Source organism: Crocodylus siamensis, chromosome 7 (assembly GCF_052110815.1).
Source record: "Crocodylus siamensis isolate JL-2025a chromosome 7, ASM5211081v1, whole genome shotgun sequence".
In the NCBI taxonomy this organism is placed as follows: Eukaryota; Metazoa; Chordata; order Crocodylia; family Crocodylidae; genus Crocodylus; species Crocodylus siamensis.
This window is the reverse complement of record NC_143401.1, coordinates 8,313,937-8,333,949: the sequence shown is the minus strand read 5'-3', so window position 1 is coordinate 8,333,949 and position 20,013 is coordinate 8,313,937. Positions and strand designations below refer to the sequence as shown.

At 40.6% G+C, this 20,013-nt stretch overlaps 1 protein-coding gene and 1 long non-coding RNA gene across 6 annotated transcripts in view; one reads left to right on the top strand and one right to left on the bottom strand.

Moving 5' to 3' along the window:
* ZMYM4 (zinc finger MYM-type containing 4) overlaps positions 1–15,249 on the bottom strand; it is a 70,200-nt gene extending 54,951 nt beyond the window's left edge. For 2 of the 5 annotated variants that reach the window (XM_090056586.1, XM_090056587.1), the window contains exon 1: positions 15,024–15,249. In XM_090056586.1, coding sequence (XP_089912712.1) covers positions 15,024–15,065 — 42 coding nt within the window. In that variant the 5' untranslated portion in view covers positions 15,066–15,249. Of the gene's footprint in view, positions 1–2,110; positions 2,191–15,023 lie in introns of those variants that run through there. The other 3 variants (XM_090056588.1, XM_090056589.1, XM_090056590.1) reach the window with 2 other exon arrangements.
* A 178-nt stretch (positions 15,250–15,427) lies between these two features.
* On the top strand, positions 15,428–16,271 carry LOC149859438 (uncharacterized). Its single transcript, XR_016443424.1, has 2 exons — positions 15,428–15,847; positions 16,025–16,271. It is a non-coding gene; the product is annotated as an uncharacterized LOC149859438 (long non-coding RNA).
* Positions 16,272–20,013: the final 3,742 nt, after the last annotated feature.

Below are 20,013 nucleotides of genomic sequence, written 5' to 3'. Positions count from 1 at the left end.
AGCCAGTAACTTATACTACCTTAAAGTTAACTTGAACTCTGTACCTCAGTTTCCCCATGTACTATAAGGATTCAGCACTTCATGGTGCTGTTATGAAAATTACTTAATATACGTAAAGCTTATGAACATGTGAGTTGCTGCATTTATACTGCGTATTACTTTAGAGCCCAGATCCTATTGCTTAGGAGCTTGAAGACATTCTACAAAAAGCAATTTGTGTTCATATCAGGACTGCATGAAACATGGGGTACCCTACACACTGAAAATCAGTGACCCATATCTATCGCTCATACTCTCTGATGAGGAATATTCATTATAACTGACAGCAGCTACCTCCAGACAACTAACCATATTCTAGGTAAATACATGCGTAGACACACTTAGTGTTTATGTGCGCCTAAACTTAATGCGCCTTTGCTTTAGGCACATTAAAATGATTCAGGCGTGTGTTTACATGTAGATGCACTAATGCACATTAAGATGTATTAAATTTAGGCTTTAATAATTAAGTCGCATTAGCACGTGCAGACATGCTAATGCGCATTAACGCAGTGTCTACACATGCGCTAATGTGACTTAGCTATTTGCGCCTAATTTGATACCTGCTTTATGCAGGTATCAAATTTAGGCTAGCATAGCTTTAAATCACCATTTTTAAGGTGCATTAAGAGTGCACATGTGTAGACACATGCCCTTAATGTGCCCTAAAAATGGTGATTTTAGGCTAAGCTCCCTTAAAAGAGGCATATGTAGATGCACCTACTCTGACACTGTATAAGGAGGGAGCACATCAGATGACTGAAATTCCAAGTGTATTTCCAAAAGCAAGTTTAATACATTAAAGCAATATGCAGAATTGTTATACTATTTTGCAAGCCAAATAACTTTCTAAAAGTGAGGCTATTTATTTTATTATTAATATACAGCATGATACTTTTAAAAATGCACTTAATATAATAGGCATTACTTGAATTTATGCCTAGGACCAACAGATTCTAAAACTAACAAAATTTAAATACCACTATTGTTTAGAATTGAGATATTTTAGAAGAATCAGAATTAATTAATGATTTTGCCCAGGCAGCAAAGAGACTACATTAATCAATACTTTGCATATCCACATTGTAACCAGAACAGTGGTCTGCACACGTATACACATTATAAATTTGGCCAGGTGTTTCTGGAAACAGAATTTCTGAAGATGATAACAGTGTACTAACATCTAGCAAAATAAAAGGTTTAACACATTTGTCAGATTTATTAAAATGAAAATACAGCTTGGATTTATTCATTTTTTTCCATCTAAACAAAAACACTGCTGTGTCAAATGTATTTTATTTAATTTTGACATTTGTCAAAATTATTTACTAAACACAGGGAAGCTCACCACCTGCCCCTTATTTGCCTGGCACAGGTGGCAGAAGGGCACTGACTGGAGCTTAGCACTGATTTGTACTAATTAACCCTGAACTCCCCATTGCAGTGGTATCCAAAACTGTAGCAGTATAACAACATCCATACAACCAAACATTTAATTCATAGATCATTTTCGTGCAGTTCAAGAATGATGCTACTCTGAGACTGGAAATGTCACTTTGCAAAAACAGCAAGTCAAACACATTTTGAAATATAACCATCAGGTTCACACCTTCATCTCTTTCTTGGTTTCTTTTCCCCAAATAATCTTTAAGGCCCGACATGAAGAACAGTGCTAAGAAAACTTCAACTGGAACCCTGTCCCCGCCCAAAACAAAACAAAACACAGAAAAAGACACCTATTGATACCTTGATTTTCTACCTCTTGTAGTTTCTCTGTTCCCATATGCCACAGCATATACTGCAACTTTGGAACCCATTAAAAGTTTTTATAGAAGGTAGATTTTTAAAAGTAGTTCAAAATCTAATTAACATTCTTGAACTCGGGTATAAAAGGGTCAGGAAGTGCTCCCTGAGCCCAGGCACATGACTTTGCTGGAAGATGTTAGGCACTCAGCCAACTGCTCTGCCTCTCCTAGATTTGAAACCTGTGCAGCATAAACAGCAAACATTAATCAAGGGTCCTTCCTAGGGTTGCTTTTGCAGAATAACAGAGAGACCCATTGATTCATACCTTCAAAGCACCTACATAGTGAAGAGAGGAAAGGGTAACAAAGAGCCAGCCTGCTGCAAATACCTGCTACAGGAAAAGAAGCACTTCAACAGGAAGCGAACCCCTAGAGGTCACACGAGCCATAGAGATCTGCAAATAAGAGAGCCACAGAGTTGTGCACTGATGACTGCAATTCAGTCCTACAGAGCCCCCTAGCAGCCTCAGCTGCCTTGAGCTGGTGTCTCATTTCTGCCATTCACTTGCTGTGGGTGTACTTTCTGCATTATTTCTGAAGGTACTTTGTCCCTTGCATTTTAAAATATCAACTACATTCAAAGGTTGTTCAATACAAGCCTCTTTTAAAACAGATAAAATGCAAGAAAATTAAATTTAGTGATAGGGAATTAGCAGTAGGTAACTGCAACAAGGCCTCAACATTTCTTCACGTGTTTGTTGGAGAAAATCTCCTTAGTTTGCCAGTTGGCTAAATAACTTATTTTCTAATACTATAAAACAGAATTAGTACATTTACTTTGGGAAAAGATGCAAAAGTACATTAATTTTAGAGGCAGAAGCCCTGACTGTACATGGTGCAAACGAAAACCTCTCATCCCTTCACAAGCCTGGGCTCAGGCATTTTTTTTAAATCAAGATTTTAGGCTACCTGTAATTAAATTGGGGCCGTGGCTATTGAGATCATCTGCAAATCCAATTAATGCTGTATACATGGTCAAAAAAAACTGGAAGGGCAGACATTTTTTCATTTTGTATTGCTCCTGATCTTGTTGCTGAAGAAATATTAAGCTTTATTTTATGCAAGAGTACTGGACATCTTAAGTATTAAAACCGTCAGAATGTGTAATAGTTTAAAGAGTGAGTCGCTAACGTGATAGTTCACACCTTCTAAATTGTGAATGGTACATTGCAAAGCACAAAAGGAGTGATCAGCTTACGTGCATTTTGTTCCATTCCACCTCATTTTTTCCCTGCAATTTTTTTTCAGTTCCCAAGTATCGTAGTTCACATAAAGCCTTAATCTACATTATGTTGTGGCAGAACACCCAATATAACCAAGTATCAGCTGGAGACAGCCCCCAACTAATATGTAGTCAAGCAAGTACGATTCCCCCACCTAAATGTACACACGCACTATTGAGTGTCTAACAAATGATTCAATATGCTTAGCCTGTACTTGCTAAGAAGCAAAAGGGATCCCTATTCCCATCAAGCAAGTCACCACAAAAACATGCGACAGAGGAAGAATCCTCTTGCTGGGCCCCCTATAGGAAGGAAGTGCCCTGCAGCAGTTTTCCGTTGATCTCAAAACCATCACTAGAGGGTACACTGATCTGAAGCCTGCAAGTTTAGCTGCATGGACTTCAGAAATGCTTGTAAAAAAAATTAATTTTTGTATTAGTTGTGTGTTAAACCCCTCTCTAGATGTTCATTTAACCCTAGTATTTTACTTTGATTACACACGGTTTGACAAAGCTTTGGCCAGGATGATCTAGATGGGGATGGTCCTGCTTTGAACAGGGGGTTGGACTAGGTGACCTCCTGAGGTTCCTTCCAACCATATCTTTCTATGATTTTATTAACCCATTAGAATGGTTGCATTTTCCATTTGCAAGTGTATGCATAGAAGGATCTGTTCACGTGAACAAATGAATGAGTTAACTTAGACGAGGGATATCGAAGATACAAGGCAAAGGCTGGATCTAGTCCATGAAGCCCTATCATTTGGCCCATGGTGCTGCCTCCAGGGTCTCTCACTGGACCTGGCACGCTGTGTGCAGTGTGTGCCTGGATCAGTCCCCTATGCCAGACTGGGCCAGACCCAGCATCATACAGAATCCCGTGCCCAAAGCTGGTCTGTGGGCCCATATAGTCTGTGGACCAGCTCCACACTGCTTATTTAGCCTGAGGACCAGACCCACGTTACTGCCGGATGAGTTTGACACCTGCGACTTAGATGATTATGCCCTGTAAGATGCTGAACACCTTCTGCTCTCCCGTTAAGTCAACGAGAGTTGAGATTACTCAATGCCTCAATCATGTTATTGGAAAAAATGTGAAATGGACTAGTTGCGCCCAAGATACGGCTAGCCAATGCTTGGGACAACAAATACCAGTACTCTGTTTGAGACCAGAGGACCCGCACACCAGAATATAAGAGAAGTCAGATCTTGCTTTGCTCAATGTCTCCCCAAAGAGATCATGATAACCATGCTAGCAATTATTTTCTCAACACTTACGTTATGAAGAGAGTACCAGTTAATTACCAGACTTGTGATATATTGTTTTTGTTTCCTTCTGGTTTTGGTTCTAGTCTGCCCTCTCCCAAGATGCCTACACTTTGATGTTGTACGTAAATTAAAAGAACAGATGAATGCAGCATCCTCCTGTTGATGAAAAACTACACCAGGGGTTCTCTGACTTTCTCACATGGTCCATATGTTAGCAGGACCACATTCGGGGCCCAGATCTTCAACCAGTAGGAAGTGTGCAGATTTCCTCCCTGCTCAAAACAGACCAGTGCAAACCAGAACAGTTGCAGGCTTGGAAAATAAGTGCTTACACATTTTAGCTGTCTTGGCTACACTCTTCATTTTTTAATGGAAAAAAGGTAATCAAGGCATCTACTTTAGCTCTTCAAGTTGTCTTCCCTGATTCAGTTTCCTTTTGCCTGTTCTGTCACATGGTCTGACCAAACGCGTGGTCTTCTCCTCCCTTGCTATCACTGCCATGAACACTCTTTCCTGCAGAGCTACAACTTTAGTTCCACTCTTGTTCCTCAGGTTGGCTCCTATTTCCGCTCTTCCTATAAAGAAGCAGTTCCTAGGAGAGACAGCTTTGCTCAGTACCCCAAATTGCTTCCAACTATTTTTACGTGCACTGTCTCTTCGTTTTGCATTGTAAAGAGATGGAATACATGTAAAAACAAGAAATGTTAGCACAGCTCTCAGCAAACCACTGGCATTTGTTTCATAGAAAAGTTTTGAATTGCTGACTACATAAATAAATGGTAGCATACAAACTGAACAGTCTGTATAAGATGCCTCCATAAAACTGGCTGACTTTAATATGAAGACCCTACAGGGACAAAAAGTCTACAATTTTCTCCTCCAGCACGTGGCTGCAACGACAGCATTCAAACTGATTGCTACCAAAGCCTGAAACTTTTTCATATATTGTGACACTCTCCAAAAATGCCTCTCTATGGCCAAGAGAAGAACTGAAGCAATTTCAGGGGTCATTAACAATACAGAAACACACTGTGTTGTCATCATCTGTGGTATGAAAGTCTGTGCTGCACTACTGCTCATACAAAGAGATATCGAGTTGGTCAACAGAATGGATATTTTAGAAAACAAGTTGCTAAAATTCTGCAAAAAATAGTAATAGCCTATATTCCTCTCAGAGACTGCCTGAAGAATTTTCTATTTATTTCTGTTTTCAGTACTCTTGTTTTAAAACTTTGAACGCAGGATCTCCATTCTCTTTCCATTCCCTCAGGCTGCATGAATTATTTGTAAAAATAAAACTCTGCCCCTTACAATTAAAGGCAACAAGACCTGATTTCTAGTTTAACCTTACTCGGATTTTTCAGGATTATACATATTTATCAAAACAACACCTGTGTGTGCGTGTGCATGTGCATACATGTATATAAAACTATGCTGCGGTAGAATCATATTCTGAACGACACCAGCGTGGCTTCCTTAGTGTGTTATAGTTTGCAATATCAATAGCCCTCTAAAGCTTGCATGTATGTTTTCAAGGCAAATCATGAAAAATACATTTATATTAGGCAGGAAAGCAAACAACACAGAAGTGGGAACTGAAATTTTTCCAAAAAAGAATAGTAGACAAGTATAGCTTGGGTTAAAAACAATGTTCAATATAAAACCTTAACATAACGCTAACTTTTAATAAATAATGTGAACATGTATATATGTGATTTCATTTTTTAACTGAACAGGAAAACTAACTTTATATTGCCTTGTCACAGCATTAGATTTAAGTTAGAAATCACAGTATTATGTTTAAATTGATGGTCCCAATTGGTGGTCACAGCAAAGTTTGAACTGTAAGTCGCCCAGGAACTTCCTTCTAACATGGTTCTCCAAAATTATCTTCTAATCTAAACTAAGAGGAAGCTGTCTTTAATTTTTTTAATATTACTATTATTGGATATGTTTAGTAAAAGGGCATGGTATTTTGGTTTGAGGGACAATGAGGGTACCGGGGGTTCATGTCCCAGACTGTCTGTGCCACGTTGGGTCAGTCCCCATGCTTCTCTGCAGCACAACTGCAGATTCCACTTTGTGGTTTATGAATATAATACATATGAAAGCAAAAAATACTATAAACGTACCATATGTTTTATCTGTCTCAAATGCTAATTTCAGGGGTTACTTTTTGTTTCCATTCCTGCCAAAGCAGTTCTTGTTTTATTTCTACCAATGCACTAACTACATAATTTTTCCCACTTTTATTTCACTGTATATACCTGATATTAGTATGTTCCTATGTGGGAGCCTTTTGAATACTAATATGAAGAGATGGAGGTTAAAAGGTTGCTTATACAAATCTGTTTAAAAATAAGTTTGTTCTGTGGTTAATAGATTTCATAGACATTAGCACTGGAAGAGACCTCGCAAGCTCATTGGGCCCAGCCCCTTGCACAAGGGGCAGAAACTCAGCTGGGGTCAGATCACCCCAGCAAGGTAAGCATCCAAGAGTTTCTTAAAGGTATCCAGAGTCAGTGCTCGCACCACTTCTGGGGGGAGTCCATTCCAAACTCTGGAGTCTCAGATGGTAAAGAAATGTTTTCCTTATGTCCAGTCTAAAATGGTCTTCCAGCAGTTTGTAACCATTAGACCCTGTCTTCCCTTGGGGTGCCCTGCATTCTCCCAGTTCCTGATGCACCCCCCTTATATACTTATAGGCTGCCACCAAGTCACTCCTGAGCCTTTGCTTCTCCAGGCTGAAGAGTCCCATGTCCCTCAGCCTCTCCTCATAAGGCCAGTTCTCTTGACCTCTACTCACGCACATGGCTCTCCTCTGGACTATCTCAAGGTTCTCCGCATCCTTTCTAAAGTGTAGAGCCCAGAATTGGATGCAGTACTCCAGGTGTGGCCTCATCAAGGCCGAATAAAGCGAGAGGATGACTTCTTGGTTTTTGCTTGCGATCCATCGGTAGGTGTGAGCCAGAGTTTTATTTGCTTTGCTGGCTGCAGCACTGCATTGGTGGCTCATGTTCATCTTTAGGTCAATCATGACCCCCAAGTTTCTTTCGGTTGGGGTGCTAGTGCCGAGCTTGTAAGTATAATGTGGGGTTTTTCTCTTGGGTTGTAGCACCTTGCATTTCTCTGTGTTGAATGTCATCAGGTTTCAATCCGCGCCCCCCTTGCGAGCCTGTCCAGGTCGGCCTGAATTGCTAGCCTATCCTCTAGTGCAGTGGTACTCAGCCTTTTTTTTCCGCGGACCACTTGAAAATTGCTGAGGGTCTTGACAGACCACTTGAACCTTTATTTGTTCTACAAATCAAAGCACACAACTCATATTTTAATATCACTAGTCTTACCTTACAAGTACAGATATTCTCTATTGTTCTGCAACCTTTCTGTGGACCACCTTAATGGAGATCACGGACCAGTGGTAGTCCACGGACCACAGTTTGAGAACCTCTGACTGCACTTCCCCATAATTTGGTGTTGTCTGTGAACTTAACCAATCCACTCCTGACACTTGAAACTAGATCATATATGAATATATTAAATAGTATAGAGTCCTGGGGGATGCCACTGGTCACCATGCGCCATGGTAACTTGGTTCCATCGACTATCATTCTCTGGGTCCAACCACAGAGCCAGTTCCCAGCCACTGGACCATAAAGTTGTTGAGGCCGCAGTTCCTCAATTCTACCATGAGGACATCATGGGAGACCAAGTCAAAGGCTTTTTTTGCGATTTTGGACATCTTGTGAGGTCCCTTTCAGCCCCGATGTCTATGAAATCTATGATGTGTTTGTGGTTTTGTTTGTTTTCACTATTGATTTCTTTCAATTATTTCCTACATAATATTACATTGCTTGCTCTGGAAAAAGCTTCACTTTTCATAAAATGCTGAAACAACTTATACAGGGCAGCATCAAATTATACAAACACGTGTTAAAGTTCATTATCAACCAAAAGATCGTTCATAACACCTTAATTTTTCAGCATAGAACATCATTTTGAATGAAGAAATATATTACTTTGTTGAAACTGAAAGTTTAAGAATCAGAAGAAAAATCTAGTGTATAAAACTGTTAACAAAACAAACAAATACAATCATATTAATGTAAAAAAAAGAAACTGGAACTCCTTCAGCAGGAAGATTTTTGCTCAGTCAAGTTAATCTGCAAAAGGTTTAAATATTATTCATTCACACTTTCAGGCCCCTTTATCCGCCAGATCAGTACAAAAGATAATCCATCCCAAATTCTCTGATGTTAGATTTATCATTCATTATCATTAGGCAACATAATATGGCAAAGTTATTTCAGCAACTGCACTGGGGACTGGCACACAAAGAAAACCACTACCTTTGTCAAATTAGACAGACAAAATGGGTTCTTATGCCTTGTCTGCCATCCTCTTATACTACCACTACAAACAAAATGATGTTTTTCTCATCCAACTGACACTGCAAGAATACGCTAAGGTCCAGATTCAGCAAAGCAATCAGAGAGATGAATTTGAAAGGAACCTAAGAGAATTAATCTGGACACTTAGGTCCCTTTGGCTACTATGAATATCTGGCCTAAGTGTTTTGCTGAACCTGGTTCCCAACTAAGAGATTTCTCCTACAGCAAGTGGAGAAATGAAAACAGTTAGAAAACTTGAATTCTGGTTTTTGAAGCATAATGACCAATTTAATATTTTTCAAAACATTTAATTCCACTGTTAAGAACGATTTAATTACACTGATATTTTTAATTTTCAATGATACTTTTCACTGAAAATTTTAAAGGTGTTACCTACCTACACTCTGCAACTATGTTCCAAATTACATATGCCTCTATAGGCCACCTGGCATAATACAAGTTTCTAAACACTATCCTGCAGTGAAGTATTATCAAGTTAAAGACAGTTTTACTATCAGAGGTCAGAGAGGCCTAGCATTATTCAAAGCATTAGTTTGATTTTCCTGAATAATGTCAAACAAAAATTGTAAATATTCTCTATACCTGATGTACTACAGTTCTGATATATAAACCTAAAGACCAAAGCAAGCAATCTTAAATGGATAAATTAAATATCGCACTTGGGATTGCCTTAAAAAATGAACATAGTGCAGAGCAGGCACAATTACCAATACTACTAATTTTCCATTGGTTTTCAAGAATGGCAGTAAGTAGTGTGTGTTGAAAAAACAACTACTTCATATCTAAAAACATATATATGCATTTAACCATAGATACACAATTGCTTTCCCTCCCCCACTTGCAGTTTTTGAAAGTAGCACTTCCAGGAGACAACTCTGAAGGAAAGAAGATGGGGAAATAAATGTCATCTTGTACTCCAGACCATGAGGTCTACAGCAACACTTAGCCCAACTGGCTTATGTTGGTCTCCCTTTCTCTGAAAGACTAGGCATAGATAGCTACACATGTAGTCTAATGTGTGTTAACCTATTTTAATGTGCATTAAAGGTGTCACTAAAAAACTGTGCTATTTAGCTAATATGCATTAAGACAAGCTAATGCACATTTTCCTAGTACCTCAGGGCACTTTTACATGTGCTCCAGTGGTGTGGGGGGTGGCACTTTAATTTGAATGGCTCGGAGAGTCACTGTAATTAAAATGTTGCAGTGTACAATCTATCATGGTCCCTGCACTTCAAAATGGCAGCAGGGGTGCTTGAACTAAAGCTTCTGCTTGAACTAAAGCTTTAGTTCAAGCACCCCCGCCACCATTTTGAAGTGCAGGGACACTGATGCACGAGATGCAGGAGGCTGCAGGAAGCTGCAGGAGTCCAGCAGACTCAATTAATCCAGTCTGCTCCAATGAACTGTAAATACAATGCGTTGGAGCAGCCTTCATGGTCATGTACAGGCACCCTTACAATGCAGGTACAGGATTTAATGCACATTAACTAAAACGCACCAATGCATGTGTAAACATGCCCACTGAATATAAACTTAAGGCATCAGCTTTCCCATTCTTCTCCGACTTAGCTCTCATGTGGCCTTTGCTTCAACTCAGGATTAGCTTCTAACAGTGCAGAAACTATCTGCTGCTGCATCCATTTCCATACAAGGAACTTATCTGCCATCATCTCAAACTTCCTACTGCATTCCTGAAAGAGCCTACTGAATAGTTCCCCACCACACAGATTACTTTTCTTTCAGGTATTTTTCCCCAGATGGATTTTTGCACATCTTCTTGTTCTCTTCTCTTTGGACAGCTGACATAAATAAAGTGTCCCTGTGGTTCCTTTTCCCTGTCTTCCTTTTACATCAGTAGACAAGGCACTGCTTTCATTCTAGAATGGAAAGCAGAAAAACAGCCTACAGCACTAGGTGAGAGCAGCTGACATCCCACCAACCCTTGATGAAACATCCTTAGATGAAGAAGTCTTACTATGAGAAGTGTAAGATGGTTGTGAAATACAGATGTTAATCAGCAGATACAGGACTTAGCTATAACAGCTCTTTCTATGCCACTTGGATCTTGTTACAAAATGGATACATGGAAACCACATGGGTGGAGGGAGCTATTGACAGGAATCTTTCAAGAAAATTGAGTAAATGGAATCAGTTACATGATTTATTTAGTGAAAGGCTGAAGTCAACTGGCATGCCTAGAGAATGAGGGGAAAGGGTAGACAGATGGCAAAGATGACAACAGATCCATTTTAAAAAGTGTTAGGCAAGCCTCTCATTACATTATACATCTCTAGTCACATAAAGGGACCTTAAAGTAAGTTAAAATATTATTTACTTCAACCCTTTGCAGCTTTTTAGGCTGCGGCAGCAGTATAGAATGGCCTTAATGTGAGAGCCTCACACAGGACAGACGACTGTAAAAAAGCGATGATATCAAGTTATTCTGTTTGAGGCAAATTGTGATAAAAAGCATGTACTCACAAAGGGTGAAGGCTGTGTTTACAATGGCTTTCTATCGCTAAGGGCGCTTCTGTAATCACAGGTCCCAAAGGAAAGAACATTTCCTTCAACTTGCAATGGCATAAAAATCTTACCAACATTAACAAATATTTGAAAAACATTTGGCTTATTTGGCTAAGATCCTCAGGTCTATCATCATCAATTTTATTTCCAAGGTTCCAATACTTTCCATCTTGAATCTCTTGGGTGCATCCCCTGTGTGCTTTACTGTGGAATAGACTAATTAGCTCCGCAGTAAAGCATCACTGTCTATGTGTGCGCAGGTTTTAGGGTGCCATAAACTAATCAACTGCTGTAAGATGGTAGTGTCAGGGAAATGTAAGTGTAGACAGTGACAGGGGCTTGCTACTGGGGCACGAGGGTACTGAAGTGCAGGGGCTGCCTGCTGGCTAGCCACACAGCTCTGCAGGTTCTCTACCCTTGTGCCCCAGCCGGCCCCTGCACAGTCCGATGCTGCCACCTGGAGCTGACCCCCCACTGCCAGCCCAGGGCTGCTCCGCCCCAGCTTAAAGTGCTGCTGCTCCAGGCGCATGTGTATACGCCTAGCAGTGTACTCTGGCTCAAAGTGCTCCAGAACTGATTGCATCGCGTTAACTGCATGTGTAAATACACCCCCTGGGTAGTACTTCACTCCTCAAATAGCTCCATCTATTGCATTGGGACCACTCATGGAGGACAGATGGCAGACTATTACCCTCAGCGGGTAAATGCCCTGTTCCAACTGTAAGCTAACTTTAAGGGGTACTACATACAAATAAAAAGGCAGTGTCACGCATATCTGAGACCCTGCATAATAACAACAACAACAACAACATTACAGTAGAAGATTTATTAGACTTGTGTATTAGGACACAGTCTTCAGTTTAAACCCTTAGGATCGGTAAATACAAAAATAGTATCATAAGTACATTTATTTACATTGCCTTTGGTTTGGGGCAGGAAACTAATAGTCTTTGTTGCAGTCATTTTTACAGTAGAAATTTCAGCACATTATTAAAAACTAAACAGAATGTGAGTTTCTATGTCATGTCTTGCAATGACAAAAAACAAAGGTTCCATCTTTCCTTAGTTCTTTGGAAATCAAATTGAAAGGTGGCATCAATTCATCAATTGATTTAGCAATGCAATCTGTTTCAACATGCACAGAAATATCTGTTTAGAGCAATAATTCTTGCAAAAGGTCATTAGCAGGGTACTTTAAAGATCAGACCAATTCTGGATGCTCAAGTGTTCATATGAGTTTTGTGGCTTGAAACTAATTAATAAAATCAATCTTCTCTCCTATTTAGGAATAAAGAGTTTTGTAGATGATGCTAATTGCTTCTAAACTCAGAACTTGAAAAAAATTCACCATACACCTAATCTCTCACAGAACGGCAATGCACAGGTCAGAGGAAAGATAGTGGAGCCTTTCACTGCTGTATCACAACCTCAAATCCATGTTAGTATTGAGCAGCAGTAACTGTTTACTGATGGTTTTCAATTGGAGTTATACACATGTAGTGAAAGAATGTGAAAGAATACTGTTTTACTGTAACCTCATTCTAAGCACTGTTTTAAAAAGTTTTTTAGAAGAGTTAGTTTAACTTTTATTCCATTATACTTTAGCAACTACAATCTCATGGTTATACAGGACTTCCAGAAAAATAAGGATCATGATTTTCCTCTTTTGGGTATCACAGATATCTATTCATTTAAATAGAACATGTTTGATTACTGGAAATTAATGAGAAAACCAGATATTTAGAAAACACACCCTGTGTGATGTACCTGAGAAAAGGATCAGGTGTACAAAAGAGTTATATTACTGGTATTTGAAGAAAATGGAAATGAAGTTTTGCTCTGCAGTTCCTAATTTATCCGTGTATTATCAAGTCTCTTTCCACTAAACTCCTCCTCAGTTTCAGACTCGAATCCTGCAACACTTGCATACATATGCAACATCACTTCAGCAAGAAGTTCTATCAAATTCAGATGGGCTGCTCTGAACAGTATTGCCAACTCTCATGATTTTTGGCATTGTCCTTAAACTCTATGCTTTGCAAATGGGAAAAACTTAGCGTAGACTTTAAGAACAACACCAAAAATCATGAGAGTTGGCAACACTGATCTAAGTTATATACATACACAAAAGTTTGAGGGATTGGGGCCTAAAAGAATGCTATTACAATATTTTGTTCCATGACTCTACAACAGTTTAGCAATAAAGACACCATTTTTCCAGTTGAAACTGGAAGAATCAAATGTTCTCTCAAGCAACAACTACATAATCACCAGCTTCATGCTGCTTGCAACAAAATTTGCTAAATTAATCTTCTTATCTATGTAGAAACATTAAGTCTTATACAGACTACTTCTTGATTCAAGAGCCCAAATTTGAACATCATCATGAATTTCACCTCTGGTAGAACAGGAACTGGACTGTTCAGAGGAACAGTAATAGACATGGAGTCTACCTCTAGATCACAAGCTCAAACCCAGGTTAGCATTGACCAAAACTCATCATTACGTGATGATTCAGGCATTATAAAAGGGCAGTGAAAACACACCTATGTGCAGCAAGTTTATTCTGAGTACTGCTTTGAAAACTTGCTCTCCCACACAAATTTATTGTGTGGCTGGATACGGCCAGTAGAGCATTTCTGTTAAAGCTTCCTCACGACTGAGTAAACCAGTGTGCCCAACAGACCGTCATATCAAACTGTGAAGGAGCACGTGTCCAGGTGAGCAAGGAAGCAGCATTCACTCACTGCTTTATCTAAGGACAGATGATTCAGAGATGTATGTGGCAACTGTGTTAGTCTGAAACAAAAGAAATGCAAAAAATCTAGAACTCTTGGTTCCAAAATGATACCTTTGATTAGTCCAACTCAGAAATTGAAAAAAAAAAAAAAATCTTTTTCTGCATGCTTTCTTGCAAGAAAAAGTTTCAGGAAGCTTGAAAGCTTTTTCTTGCAAGAAAGCTTGGAGAAAAAGATTTTTTTTGCAATTTCTCAGCTGGTCTAATAAAAGGTATAATTTTCTACTCTGGGTTCCTTTAAGAACCACTTGGATGCCTATCTTGCTGGGATCATTGACCCCTGCTGACCGGGGGCTGGATCCGATCATCTTGCGAGGTCCCTTCCAGCCCTAACATCTATGAAATCTGTGAAATTTTGGAACCAAAGAGTTCTAGCTTTTTGCATTTCTTAAGGACGGATGAGGCTGCCGTCTCGACGCCTGGCTTCAGAGGCACATGGGCGATTCAAACCACCACAAGGAAAAGGGCTGTATGGGAAATGGTCAGATGCTCATCCCGCCGGGGGGCGATCTGAACCCAGCTGACTTCCTGCCCCTGGGGTTGGGCTCGACGCTCTCGCGGGGTCGAACGAAATCCATGAAAACGATATACTTGGAAAAGGAAACCACACCCACAGGCGTTTTATTACCTGACAGGTTGCACAAGCCATTTCCTACCCAACCTTTGCAGGCCGAAGCGAAAGGAACCAACACTCAGGAGGCCTGCGAAGACCTCAAAGCCGTGCAGGGCCAGCGGCCTCCAGACCCATGTGCTCTCCAGGGTCAGGGCACCCACCTGGGGCAGGCCCCCAGGGGGGGAGGGAGGAGCTGGGCCGGCCCCTCCCCCCCAGGCACGGCCCCTCCCCCACCCCAGGAATGAATGGGGCCACCACCTCCCACGCACCGCGACCCCTCCCCCTGGAGGCCCCGCCCCCTCCCCTTTGACCCCGTCCCTCCCCCGCGGCCCCGCGCGCTCACCCTGCCGCAGGCGCCGGGTCCCTCCTTCTTGGCCTCCGCCATGTTGGGCCCCGCGGCCCCCGAGAGCGGCCGCCCCGCGGGGGGTCTCTCCCGCGCCCCCCTGAGGGAGGGGGTGAGGCGAAGCGGGAGGCGGCCCGAGCCCTGCGGGGAGGGGGCGTGGGGGGCGGCGCGGCGGGCGCGGGGGGGCTCCGACCCTCCCAGGCCGCGAGCCTCTTAAAGCTGCAACGACAAGCCCAGCGCGGGGCGCGAGTGCGCAGGCGCGGGGCGCATGCGCGGCGGTGCGGCGCTCCCCCGCCCCTCCCTCCCGCGCAGGCGCAGCTGGTGCCTGTGGCCTCGGCAGGTCTAGGCTAGCTCAATCTTAAAGGGGCCGCACCCCTTTGTGGGCCATGCTGGGCAGAGTGGGGTCTCCAGGGGGATGTGCTGCAGGGGAAATTGTGCTCAGCCAATTGGTGTCGCCTTCCATGGGCTGCTGAGGCTGGGATGCCCTACAATATGGCATGCAACGTGCTACAGTGTGTCGCGCACATGGCTTCATGCCATGGTGCCGCCACCACGTCCTGCCATGCTTCGCACCCCAGATTGTGGGGTGGCCCATATTATGAGCCCCCTACTTGACACCTTAGAGGCCCTGTCTTATGCCTTCATGCACCGCGGAGGCCTGCCAGAGCATCCCCAGCGCCAAGTGTTTGCTGTCACAGCTGGGTACAGGTTGCCGTTGTCTTTGGGAGCGGCCTGTGCAATGATCCAACTTTCACACGGCCACCAGAGCCATTTCCCAAGCTGCTGATGGTGATAGCACAGCGCTGACGTTTCTTTTGGAGACGGTATGTACAGCCTTCTTTAAACGGATGCTGGGAGGTTAAAAATAATATACTCTTACGATTATCCTCCTCTGCGTTATTAAGGATGACACAAAATAATGAACTAATGTGGAATGGATGCAGCTTTTCTCTTCTCCCTGAAGCTACATATTTTTATTTTTAATTTTTGTATTCCAACAGCCCAGAGGCACCTCCCTTCCATCTGGAGATCAGCACCACGTTGTTCTAGAAACTGAACAAACACAGAATGAGAAACATTGCGGCTCCTAAAGAGCCATTTCATTTTTACTATCTGCTAGGACTGCCCAGAGAAACTGGACTAGTCATTTTTTATCTCACTTATAGTGCCTAATCTCTGTCAATCATGAATAGTAGTATGAATAAGAAATTTCTAGTGGAACATTACAATACCTGGTTTGCAAAGACAGCTGAAGTCTGTTTCCTTGCTTTCAGTGAATGTTTCCATACTTTATAGAAATGTTTCTGTTTGTCAAAAGTCTGTTTCTAAGGCCCAAATCTTGCCAAAATAGGCATACATGTTTAATATTATGCACATGTAAGGTTCTGCTTGGAATTATATCATAATCCCAGTGACTTTAAATTAAATGTAAGTATGCATATGAATTTTTGCAGCATCAGGTTTAAATATTTTTAACAGTTTTCATCATTTTGGTGCATTTCAACCGTTAAAGCTGCCAATCCATTAAAAGGATACACATCAATCAAAAAAAAAATTCAAATCTGCATGTTCTTGGGGATACAAGCTGTCGCCTTTTTATCTGGAAAAATGCCAAACATTGTTGAGAGGCAAGGATTTTTTGGCAATATATTTTATTGGACCAACTGTATAGCTGGGAGAGATGTTAGACAAAATTTAGCATCCACAAATAATGCATACGAACCACATCATTCGCGTTCTCCAATATGTAAATAATCTAAGTATTAATTAAAAGTCTGACTTAACAGAAGTCTTAATTCCCTTTCCTAATTTGACATGCACGGTTAACATATATTGTTAGATAGGACTGTCTGTTATGCCAAAGACGTCTGTTTTTCAGTGGTGAGTGAAATGAACTCTGCATAAATTGTATCCTTCACTTCCTGTCCTAAAATATTCTATATTGGCACTATGTTTCCAGAGGTGGATGAATTCCAATGACATTGAAGTGATTCCTGTCTCTGGTAGTAATTGTTAATGAATTATTAATAATAAACATTTATATAATACTCTTCATTTTCAAAAATAGTAACTATTTGTCAGTTTGTTACATTTAGAAAGCACTTTGGGATTTTACTTGATGAAAGATGCCATATATTTAAAATAATAATGCTGCTGTGAACCTTAATTAACAAAGTAATGTATGATTCTTGAAAAGACTAAAATGCAAAATATAATTTTTTTTAATAGAGCAGCCTAATAACAATGTTAACAAATGCAAGCATTCAGAGCATCACGAGTCAGCATCCAAATTGTCAGGAGGATTACTTAAACATCATTAGATTTTTTTTTAAATAATGTGTGTGTGATTCTTTTTTCTTTGACTTCAGCTTCATGAGCTTTAAGGATACAGCCAAGTCACATTTTTAATATTTTTCTGTGCACCCATAAAAGTGAGCGACTGTTTTTTTTTCTTTAAATGAAAGCTGCTTTTTATGTGATCACATGACTCTAGAAGCTAAGGCCTTAAAACAAGCCGACTGTCATAAGACTAGCAATAAAATCATGAGGCCTGGCAACACTGATAATGCAAACTCTGGTGTGTAGAACAGGTTTGTAGAATGCTGTATGTCCATCCAAATTGTACAGTTGATCCAATAAAGTATACTACCCACACAAATCTTTGCCTCTTGTAGTATTGTTTAATAATTTGTTCAGAGCACAGTTACAGGACCAATAATTTGTTTCTTTTTCTTTTCTAATCAAGTAAATTAATTGCAGTGTTAGGGGAAATAACAGTAGGGACAATATTTCATTGGAAACTTATTCAGAGCACCCAGTACACTTTGTTTATTATTGGTCCTGTCCTTGTCCTCAAAACGGAGTGTAACAAAATTATGTGCTGTTAAGAATTGTGCCAGTTGAATCATTTTATCTCAAATTGACAGAGTGGCATTGATAATGAGGGTTATTAGTTTGTGGAATAATCTCCTACATGAGGAAGTAAATATGTCACCTGAGGCATTTCAATTAAATCAGGCAGATCCCTGGAGTTTAAATTCTTGAGCAGTCCTTCCCACTGTCAACATAAAATATTCTTTATGGAGCACCACATACTCTTACCATCAAACTTTTAAATGAAGGGGTGAGTTAAGTAGAACTTATGAGAGGGGGGAAATAGACGATATAGGTGTTCCAGGTTCTCACGCTGGAGTAGGACGGGGGAATTATGAGAACTTTCTTTCTTAATAGACATGGAAATTGAACAAGTAACATAATAATTGCAAGTAATAGATAAACAGAGTAGAAGCATGATCTCTAGAAACATATTTCGAACCTTACTCATTCAGTTTCAAAGTCAAATGGTATTCCTCTATTCCCTATTTCCAAAATTGGAGGTGTAGGGCAGCTCTCTACCAGGATGTAAATTGAGTGGATCTTAAATCACCACACAATGTGTGGCACCCTGTGTCACTTTTAAAAGGATCTCACAGCACCTTGGTTGAGAATCACTGCTGTTGGCATGTACTTTGGCTTAAGAGTGGCTTATTTTTATGGAATTTAAACCTATTTTTAAAAGACCTGCACAAAACTGAGATGAGAGCACCCACACAGCCTTTGTCAAAGCTTTAGTCAAATTAGCTTAAAATCACAACTTAAACCATAAGCAACACCATGTAATATGCCCATTTACACTGGAGCTGAGCAAGTCGCATTTCCATCAACACATCCCAATATTCTTTTATTCTTTCTTTGATGAAGCTTTGTCACTCCTCTGTTAGCACCGTCACCTTTTACCATGCTCAGGAACCATTCTGCCAGTCCCACTGGAGTGCAGGATTGTCTACCTACCAAATACAAGCATGCCAAGAAAACGTTTACCTCCTCCTTCTCTGCTCTTGAGACCTCATCCAAAGCCCAGTGAAGTCAAAGAGGACCCCCGCAATAAGACTCTATAGACTGAGAAACTTCTTCAACCTACCCCCATTGCAGACCATTGGATGGGTTTTTAGGAGTCTTTATTGGTTTAAGCTGATATTGGATCAAGCCTAGGTGACTGGAGGATTCAGAGAAGAGACAACATTTAATGATAGCATTTAATCTATCTGGGGTTACGTAACCCCAGTGTTCTTTCCTGTCTGGAGCAGGGGGTTGGACCCAATGATCTAACAGGTCCCTTCCAACTCTAGAAATCTATGAAATCTTTGAAGGAAAGCTTTTATTACACTGACCCCACCCTGTGTTTGGTGTATCTGTTCCCAAGGTAGAGTAAAAATGGACGGAATTATTATTGCCAAAGGGAACAATCCCCAAACCACTGCTAGAAAGTGCGTAAAGAAAGCCCCTCCCAATGCCAATGAGGTGAAGAGTGACAACTGATAATCACATAGGTCCACTCAGGTTATAGTGAAATTTCACCTACTGTGACTTTTCTGCATGAAAATAAACATGTCACTTCAACATCTGGATAATGGACACTATAGAAAAAATATAAGTAGACATACTGTATATTGTTTACGATTTTTAATTTACTGAAAACACACATACATAGTCTGGTATACATCTATGTAAAGCCATTTGCCTTGAAAAATGCAGAAGTTTTCAACAAAGTAGTTGTGAAACTCTAATCATGTACAAACTGCAGGTCAATGAACTGAATGCAAATCTTTCCTCATACCCATAGCACATCAAGCTGAATATAGATCATTCACATAAACCTGTCAGCCTTGCTTATTACGTTTTTATGTATCATTTCCTGTATTTGAACTCAGTATTCAAAATATATTGTTGTATGCACTCTACTGAATAGAAATAGGTAACAATAATTAATACTAATGTAACAGTCTGTAAGCAGCCTTGTTGGGGCCATGCTTTATATAAGAACATGGCTAGCATGGTACTGTGTCCACATATGGGGTTCAATACTGTATTTCAATAGGGAAGTACATCAAGAGCTCTAATAAAAATGAGAATATTGGAGTTTGCAAGCCAGAGAATAAACCTAATTATA